The 9,715-nt window shown below is 42.9% G+C and overlaps 2 protein-coding genes across 2 annotated transcripts; both read left to right on the top strand.

The window, feature by feature from the left end:
- The first annotated feature begins 2,146 nt into the window (after positions 1-2,146).
- On the top strand, positions 2,147-3,114 carry LOC128113980 (olfactory receptor 2H2-like). The gene has a single exon (XM_052743821.1). The coding sequence runs from the start codon at positions 2,176-2,178 to the stop codon at positions 3,112-3,114; it is 939 nt and encodes a 312-aa protein (XP_052599781.1). The 5' UTR covers positions 2,147-2,175.
- A 4,322-nt stretch (positions 3,115-7,436) lies between these two features.
- LOC128114184 (von Hippel-Lindau disease tumor suppressor-like) lies at positions 7,437-7,913 on the top strand. The gene has a single exon (XM_052744018.1). It carries the CDS (start codon positions 7,437-7,439, stop codon positions 7,911-7,913), a length of 477 nt encoding a protein of 158 aa, XP_052599978.1.
- Positions 7,914-9,715: the final 1,802 nt, after the last annotated feature.

Below are 9,715 nucleotides of genomic sequence, written 5' to 3' on the forward strand. Positions count from 1 at the left end.
TTTAACCTCTCAGTGTTTCTCTTCATCTGTAAACAAAAACAGAATACAGTCATTGTATCTGAGTTACACAATTGATGCAGAATGCTTGAGTACCTGATAGGAAGTCAATCAGGTTTCAGAATCCAGACCTGGCCTTATTGACTGTGCAGTGTTGGGCAAGTTGGTTCAATGTTCTGGACTGTAAAGGGAGAATAAGGTTAATGATTATTCTAGAAATATAGCATGGGGCCAGATATGCAGAAAGCTCCCAGCAGATGGTAACAGCATTGTGATGTGGACACCATCAAGAGCAGATACGGCAAGCCATTCCCTGTACCTTTTAGTGCATGGCTAGGTCTTTAGTGATCAGTAAAGAAAAAGAACCCATTCATGAAAATGAAAATAACTGAAAGACTGTCAAGTAATATTTGAGTTTTGGTGGTTTCTCAGAATTAGAAGATCAGATAAAAGGGTAATGTTGTGTAATAGCACACACACACACACACACACACACACACACACACATACACACATACACACACAACCACAAAGACAGTCAAAGGATGATGGACATCTAAGAGCTTGAAAATAATAAACACAAAGTGACCAGGAGAGTAAGAAAGCCAGGCGTGTAGGCGTATAATGAAGAGTGAACAGCTGAGTGAGAAGCCCTTGAATTGCTTTTTAGTAACACAAGAATGCAGTGCTATAAAACAACATAGGAGAACTTAATATAAATAATGCAAATAAGTGTGATTGCTTCTTAAAAGGTAGGAAGTGAGTGTGATCAGGAGAGGCATGCAAAGGGCTTTTAAGACTTAAACAGCTTTTGGCAGAGGTTATTAACAATAAAGCACTTAAAATTCAGGTTGAGGGCTCTTCCCTCAGAGAGAAAACAAGTCGGGGGAAGAAGAGGAGGCAGAAGGAGACTCAGTTAAGCTGGAGAAGGAAAGAACTTCCAAACAACAAGAAGCAATCTGTGAGGAGACACAGCCCAACCATCCCCTCTGCGGGTCCCACCCATCAGCCTGCAGGGACCCTGCCCCTAAGCTGTCACAGTGGCTGTCATGGCCTGCCAACTTCAAGGACCCAGATCTCCTCTCTTTCACAGCAGTAGCATCAGTTCCTGCAGAATGCAACACTGTTCTCTGCAGCTCTGCCTCTCCCCAGACTCAGTAACTTTACTTCATGGCTTCCGGTTATGGGTTCTTCTGAGGATGTTCAATATCCTAGTGGATTTTTCAAAGTCATGAAACCACTCACCTTTCCAGCCTATGAGCTCTGACACATAGTCTGTTCACATTGTCCAATATTCGTACCAAATTCCTTAGCTCAGTGGCTTAGCTGCGACAGAGGAACTGTGTATAGTATGTGAATCCTGGCTAGATCTTATGCAAAAATAATAATAATAATAATCTTCTGAAAAAGTGTACTGGAGACAAAATATGAGTGATCATCAAATCCATGTCCACACTTAAAAGCAAGAGCAGGAGGAGTGGATGGGAAAGGGATTATATGGAAGGCAGGGGTGGTGTGAGGAGGGAATGGGAGGAGAGGAAGGAGGGGAAACTGTCCTCCATATGTAAAATAAATGAAAAAATGTTAATTAAACAAAAAGAAAATGCAAAGAAGGCATCTGTCCTTCAGACAGTAACCCACAACTAGAATAGGACAAGAAGGTTTAAGTAAATGAGACATTTGAATGATACATGTTAAAAAAAATTTTAAAATTAGCCTTTCAAAAGAAGAAAATGAGACCAATTATACACTGCTCACCATCAAGTCATTAATCCAACCACACAGTTCCTTACAACTGCTAATACTCGTAGAGAACAAAGTCAATTGTTGCACAGTGTTCAGATCATAAATGGTGCTAATAAATGTCTGTTGAAACAATGAAAACTAAGTGATTAATGATTCATGTTTTTCATCAGCCTCTTTTGTCCTTAGCTGAGAAGTCAGAGGTACCAGAGAATCCACCCATTTTCCAGGACATTCCTTCTTTATTCTCAGACACTAGACAACATTTGACCTGGAAGAAGAGGAAAGAGAAAGGGACTTGACGGTGATCCAGGAAAGAAAGCACAGGGAGTAGAGGCAGAAGAGAAGCATCAAGTGTACTGACAAGTGAGCTTACAAAACAAATTGAAACACACTGTCTGACAGCTTCATTCCTCCAACCAGACACAAAAGGCCATGGTCAACCACAGCTCCCCAGCGGGCTTCCTCCTGCTGGGCTTCTCTGAACACCCACGCCTGGAAAAGATTCTCTTTGTGGTTGTCTTGTGTTCCTACCTCCTCACACTCCTAGGAAACACACTCATCCTCCTGCTGTCCACACTGGACCCCAGGCTCCACTCTCCAATGTACTTCTTCCTCTCTAACCTCTCCTTCTTGGACCTCTGCTTCACCACAACCTGTGTGCCCCAGATGCTGGTCAACCTCTGGGGACCCACAAAGACCATCAGCTTCCTGGGATGCTCTGTCCAGCTCTTCATCTTCATGTCCTTGGGGACCACCGAGTGCATTCTCCTGACAGTGATGGCCTTTGACCGCTATGTGGCAGTCTGCCAGCCCCTGCACTATGCCACCATCATCCACCCCCGCCTGTGCTGGCAGCTGGCAGCTGTGGCCTGGGCTATAGGTTTGGTCCAATCCATAATTCAAACACCTCCCACCCTCCGCCTGCCCTTCTGTCCGCATAGGCAGATAGATGACTTTCTATGTGAAGTTCCATCTCTAATTCGACTCTCCTGTGGGGATACCACCTATAATGAGATCCAGATGGCTATTGCTAGTATCTTCATTGTGGTTGTTCCTCTGGGTCTCATCCTTGTCTCTTATGGTGCTATCGCCAGGGCAGTAATGAGGATAAACTCTGCAAAGGGACGCAGGAAAGCTTTCGGGACCTGCTCCTCCCACCTCATCGTGGTCACCCTCTTCTATAGCTCAGTCATTGCTGTCTATCTGCAGCCCAAAAATCCCTATGCCCAAGAGAGGGGCAAGTTCTTTGGGCTCTTCTATGCAGTGGGCATGCCTTCTCTTAACCCTCTTGTATATACCCTGAGGAACAAGGAGGTCAAGAGAGCATTCTGGAGGCTGCTGGGGAAGGATGGGGCCTCTGGGGAGAGCTGAGGGAGAAATAGCGTTCTTTCTAAATTAAAATGAATTTGAGCCTTTATTTAAAAAAAAAAAAAAAACTTAATTTCCAAGTCCACTTACTCTTTCATACCAACCAAGCCACAACAGTGGACCAGGTGAGTGACAGGTTATAGCGAGATGGGCTAGTGAAAAGTAGAGAAGCAGAAGCAGAAGAGATTAGGAAAAGGAAAAGTGCTAGGTGTTCCTTCCAAAATTAAGCATTCCTACCTGGACTGATCAAGGGGACAACTCATTGGGTTCAAGAAATTCAGAAGCAAAAAAAATTTACAAACCCCAGGAAGCTCATGAAACTTTTAGGACTCTAGTAATTCCTCCTTGAGCTGACATAACCAGTAAACAATTGGAAGAGAGAATCCTCTCCAGAGACCTAGCTACGAGCAACTTATACACCTGACCCCAGTGAGACAACTGACATGTGTCCTCATCCATGCTTAAGTGAGGCTTTTCAGTATAAAGCTACAGCTGTAATACATCACTCATGCTCTATAAGTAGCCACAGTAAACTCAATAGATGACCATGTTGGACTTGAATGGAATGATTTATTTGTCCTACCTTTAGTGCCCTTTCTAAGAGTTTATTCACATTTGTCTAGGGTGGAAAAAGAGGGGGCGAGAGGGAGAGAGTTAAAGACAGACAGACAGATGGACAGACAGACAGAGAAAAAGGAGGTATCTTTAATTCACATTCAAAATGTAGTTAATATTCATCTCCTTATGTTTGTTTTCTTTTCCACTCAGTTTTTAATTGCCTTCCTTTTGTTTATAGATTCCCAATCCTCTGTATGCATTTTTCCTAGTTATCTTTACCATTACACTATACTTTATTATAAGGTTTGTGGGGGTTTGTTGTCAGTTTTATTTTTAGTTTTTTTCAAGGCAGGGTCTCACTATGTAGCTATGGTTAGCCAGGAATTCACTATGTAGACCAAGCTGGCCTCAAACTTGCACATATTCACCTGCCTCTGTCTCCCATGTGCTGAGATTAAAGGTATGTGCCACTTTAACACAAATCTGGAATCTTCTCCACTGTATAACTAGAAAGAAGCCAGGAAAAATCCCATTTTTAAAAAAAGAAACAAGCAAACAAAAAACAAACCAAAAAAAAACCCCTAACCCAGAGACTTTCCTACTCAAAGACAAGAGCATTCAGAGAATTGGTACTGCTTTTAGAAATGTGAGAAACATTAGAATTTGATCTCTCTCCCTCCCCTTGTCCGTTCTTACATGGGATTCTTTCCAGGGTCAAACCCGAGACAGAACTAGTCTAGAGACCCAGATGTCCTCACTGGTGACCTTGGGAAGGAGTTCTTCTTGAGACTGACATCCTTGCCGATTGGCAAAAAATCAGAGGGGTACTCTTGTTCTGGGTCATAACTCTTCCTCATCTTGTTTTCTATACTAAAGAAAAAAAAAGAAAACAGATAAAGTAGTATTTCAATTTCAGGAATTTTGTGGGTTAAGGAGATGGAACAAGAAGCATAGAAATCCTTGAACCTCCTATCCTACTCTAAGCTGATAGAATATCCCAGATGAAGTCAACCCACCCAGTAAGTCTTCTCTAGAGAAGAGCCTTCTTCCTCTCCAGGAATAAAGGTTTATAAGGGAATTTGTCAGTGCTTTGAAAGTGAATGATGCTCTAGGAATGCAAAGCAAACTCAATATAAAATCTGCTGTGGGGACTGGAGAAATGGCTCAGCAGATAAGAGCACCGGATGCTCATGCAGAAGAACCCTGGTCCAGTTCCAAGAACCCACTACTGGTTTAAAACTGTCTTCAGTTCTATGGGATCTGCATCCTCTTTTGGCTTCCCCAGGCACCAGGCACTCACATGGTGCATTTATATACATTCAGTCAGTGCTCATAAACATAAAATAAGAACAAATAAATTTCAAACATGCACCTAATGAATAAATGTTTCTTTTAAAACCTACGGTGAATTCTTTATGATTTATTTTGTTTTTACTTATGTATATTTGTCTGTGTGTGTATGGTCAAGTGTGTGTAAGTGCATGCAGAGGCCAGGTTCACTGCTCTTGCAGAAGAAGATCCAACACCCACATCAGAAGACTCACAAACCCAGGTCCAGGGAATCTGAGCTCTCTGGTCTCTGTAAGCACCTGCATGTGCACATACCTAGTTACATACACTCACAGAGACTTGCATCCCCTGGAGGTAGAATTTCAGGCCATTGTGAGCCACCATGGATGGCTACTAGGATCGAAACCCCAGTCCTTGGCAAAAACAATAAGTATCTTAAGCACTGAGCCATTTCTCCTGACCTCTGAATTCTTATTTACTGATGGTGCAGTTAACATTCAGTGGAAGCAGAGGACTTGGGATATACCTTTGCCTAACATGTGTGAGGCTCTTAGTTCAATTCTCAGAACTGGGAGAAAAAAAACGGATTGAGAGAGATGTCTAAGAGAATGTACTGCTCCTGCAGAAGATCCAACACCCATATCAAAAGGCTCACAACCCAGGTCCAGGGAATCTGACACCTCTGTCCTCTAAGCACCTGCACATGCACATACCTATTTGCATACATACACACATATACTTGTAATTTAAAAAAATATTTTTTTAAATTCAGTGGAGACAGAATGGTTGGGTCAGAAGCTTGGGAAATCTCCCTGAAAATCACCAATAAATCTAAACTAAATGAAACGCACCATTTCAAGACACTGGAAATTAGCCAAAAAACATGCAATAAATTCTACTTATTCAAAAAAAATTACTGAACCTGAGAAAGAACAGTCTGAGACATGTTAGTCTGGAGCTGGTCCCAACAAGCCTCCACATATATTGTGAAACCAGGTTATTCAGGCAGGCCACAGGGATCAGAAGTTCTGGTGAGGATGGAACTGTTTTTATTTGGAGCAGGCAGAAAAAAAGAATAATACATATTTCGAGGTTATCAAAAGCACCAACACCTCAATGGGAACAACTAGGAAATGTGGGCAATGTAGCTGCTCTGAGGTTGCAGTGTTGTTTTGATCAAGTAACTGACTGGCAAGTCAGCCAGACATGTAACAGCAAGTTCGAAACAGTAAGTCAACCAAAACCTTAGTCCAACTCAGAGTATCTCTGGTGTCTGAAACGGCCAAATACAGAGCCCCTTGTGCTGTTTATCTTGCTGAACACCAGATAGAAAATAAAAGCCAATGTAGATTTGTAAGCTGCCTGAACTTGGAAAGTATTTCCCAAGTTACACATAAATCTGTCAGAAAAGGGTGAAATCATACTGGTTCTAAGAGTTTAAGCACAAAACCTCCAACCAACCACTGGCTGACCAAAATTAGCTTTTCTTTCCCTGGGGAAATACATAAGAAGCCCACCTCAAAAACATAATTTGGGTTTGTCATGGTGGTTCATGTCTGTAAGAGACTCTGTATCAGAATAAATAATAAAAATTGAGGGTGTAGCCCAGTGATAGACAGAACACATGCTTAGCATACTTGGGTTCCTAGGCTCAATTTTCAATAATAAAAATATAAAATGATGTTTAAAAGTTGAGTTATCCCTAAGTAGAGATATCAATAGCTACACACAGCAAAGAAAAAAATTTCGTAAAATTTACCCACAAGAGAAATTCAACAAATAAGCCTAAAATATCAGTGGTTGCCATCCATTAGATGAAGATTGATTACAATGGAGAATTGCTGCATATTATCTAAAACATCCAATTTTTAGTGGTGCCTGTGGTCTCAGCACATCAAAGGCTGGGGCAGGTGGATTGTCTGCAGTTCAAGGCCATCCTGAGTTAAGTAGTGAGTACTGGGTCATGCACAGGTACCTAGGAAGACCCTTTCTCAATAAAAGGTCCAGTTTTAACCCCCAAGATGAAAATATATATATGAACGTGTGTGATGTTAGACATAAAGGAGGGCTGTCAATGGTTTCTGGCAGGTCCCAATGTTGCGGGGGCGGGGATGTCAAGTATTGAATACATATTTGTTCAAATGAGTAATTTTTTTTTTTATCCACAGCAGTTGAGAGAGAGAGAGAGCGCACCAAGTTCGTTCTGTTTTTTCTGGCAAGGTCCCAAGTCATGCTAAAATTAAATCTACCTAACTGAAAGCCAGTACTTAGAGTGGCCTGCACCTTCCCAGCCTGCACTTCCTGGGGTGATGGGCAGGGACCCGAAGAACCGGTCAGAGCAACAAAGAGTTGAGACGTGAAGAACCTCGGATGCACTGTGGCGGCTACTGTTGAGTCCTCCTCTGGGGAGTCCTGGGCTGCGGGATTCCAGAGCTGACTTCGCCTTGGAGCTGGACCCGGAAGACCTCAGGAAACCCATGGCTGCAGGGCGGGCGCCTCCCGAGCTGCGCTCAGTGAGAGTAAACCCGCGCGACCTTTCCCGTGTAGTGGTCTGGAACCGCAGCCCGCGCGTGGCTCAGCCCCTGTGGCTCGACTTCCAAGGCGAACCACAGCCCTTCCAGACGCTGCTGCCAGGAGCCAGCCTCCGAATCAACAGCTACCGAGGTCACCCTTGGCTCTTCAGGGACGCCAGGACAAACGACAGACTCCTGGTTAACCAAACTGAGTTATTTGTGCCATCTCTCAGTGTTGACGGGCGGCCTGCCTTTGCCAACATCACGCTGCCAGTATACACGCTGAAAGAGCGGTGCCTTCAAGTTGTGCGAAGCCTAGTCAGTCCCGAGAACTACAGAAGACTGGACATTGTCTCCTCACTCTACGAAGATTTGGAAGACCACCCCAACGTGAGGAAAGACCTGGAACGGCTTAGCCAAGAACACATTGAAAATCAGTGATCAGAAAAGGCAGCCAAAGAAAATCACTGAAAAACTCAGCTTCTGACGGTATTGATGAACAAACCAATGGATACTTTGATAGACAGTATCAGGAAGGTTAGCCTCTTTGTTTGGGGTAGAGGAAAGCTAACTTAAATGCACAAAGCAAACATCATAAAGGGAGTCGTTTTACGGAAAGTATTTTTTCTAATTGTTTAAGGCTTGTCCTTTTCTTAGTCCATTCAGTTTGTAGTACTATTTTGCTTCTGTTTGTAAACCAGGATTGACTTTCCACAGCTACTGAAATAATGGCGGTAATTTATCTCCACAGAAAGCCGCTGTGTTCCTGTTTAGTTCTAGTATTAAAGGTAAATAAATTGTTGCCAGGTCTGCATCTTTTTTCTTTTCCTTTCAATGAATCCATGGAGTTCCATGTGGTTCGGTTTTTTTTTTGTTTTTTGTTTTTTTTTTTTTTTTGGTTTTTCGAGACAGGGTTTCTCTGTGTAGCTTTGCGCCTCTCCTGGAACTCACTTGGTAGCCCAGGCTGGCCTCAAACTCACAGAGATCCGCCTGGCTCTGCCTCCCGAGTGCTGGGATTAAAGGCGTGCGCCACCACCGCCCGGCTGGTTCGGTATTTTTATCAGCAGGATTTGAGTACACTTTTCATCTGGTTAGAAAGGGCATCTTCGGGCCAGCTGTGGGTTTGTAGAATATCCTGCAATGCGTTACAGTTAAGTAAATGTACATATCCTTTCTTATAATCTGGACTTCAGGTCATTAACGTCATACTTGTGTAAATTTACGTTTTACTGTGTGTCCCTTTCTAGCATAAGTATTTCTCCACATTGTATTACCTTTCACAAACATCAGTGTTGCAGCCCCTCTTGTAACTGATGGGATTTTATCACATTTCCTGCCATTGGTCATTATTTTGGGCACATCTTGTGCTATAATCAGAGTGAAGTGAATGAAACAAAATCCTACACTGGTTCCCTTCCACCCTTCAAGTCATCTACTCTTCATACCTTCTTTAAACATTCAACAGGTGACCTGGACTTTTGGTTGATTACATAGTGTTAATTTTGGTTTTCAGTTTTGTTGTTGTTGTTGTTTTGTTAGACTGGGTTTTGTGTAGCCAGGATACCTGGGACTTACTATGTAGCTGAGAATAAACTCGAACCACTGATCCTTCTCCCTCTGCCTCTTCCTCCTGCACAAGGGCTGGAATTGCAGTCAAGTCCATGTTCTGCTTGGGCTTTATACGAATGTATTGTACTCGCTCTACATAACATGCCTCTAAATATGTAAACTATTTGTTGAAATGTTGCCCTGAGAAACAAATGTGGAGACGAGAAATTCCCTGTGCTGATATAGAGGACACCCACATGTCTCTGTGGGGTGGACTGGGGATTTAAAGAGGTCTGGTGTGGTACTGGTTTAACGAGCCCCTCAATTTCTTTTAACCCCTCTTTCATGTCAATCTCATTAAATCATGTAATTCCAACACCATCTTTTTGTGTTGTATGCTGTGGGATGTTCTGTATGGCAAATGTGTTGCTGATTGGTCAATAAATAAATCACTGATTGGCCAGTGACCAGGCAGGAAGTATAGGCGGGACAAGGAGGAGAATAAAGCTGGGAAGTGGAAGGCTGAGTCAGAGAGACACTGCCAGCCGCCATGATGAGATACAGCATGTGAAGATGCCGGTAAGCCACGAGCCATGTGGCAAGGTATAGATTAATGGAAATAGATTAATTTAAGCTGTAAGAACAGTTAGCAAGAAGCCTGCCACGGCCATACAGTTTGTAAGCAATATAAGTCT

The sequence above is a fragment of the Peromyscus californicus genome, unplaced genomic scaffold (genome assembly GCF_007827085.1).
Source record: "Peromyscus californicus insignis strain IS unplaced genomic scaffold, ASM782708v3 Scaffold_19__1_contigs__length_69161282, whole genome shotgun sequence".
Lineage (NCBI taxonomy): Eukaryota > Metazoa > Chordata > Mammalia > Rodentia > Cricetidae > Peromyscus > Peromyscus californicus.

Excerpts from the sequence above, each read along its gene's own strand:
- LOC128113980 (XM_052743821.1), top strand. The coding sequence starts at position 2,176 with ATGGTCAACCACAGCTCCCCAGCGGGCTTCCTCCTGCTGGGCTTCTCT.
- LOC128114184 (XM_052744018.1), top strand. The coding sequence starts at position 7,437 with ATGGCTGCAGGGCGGGCGCCTCCCGAGCTGCGCTCAGTGAGAGTAAAC.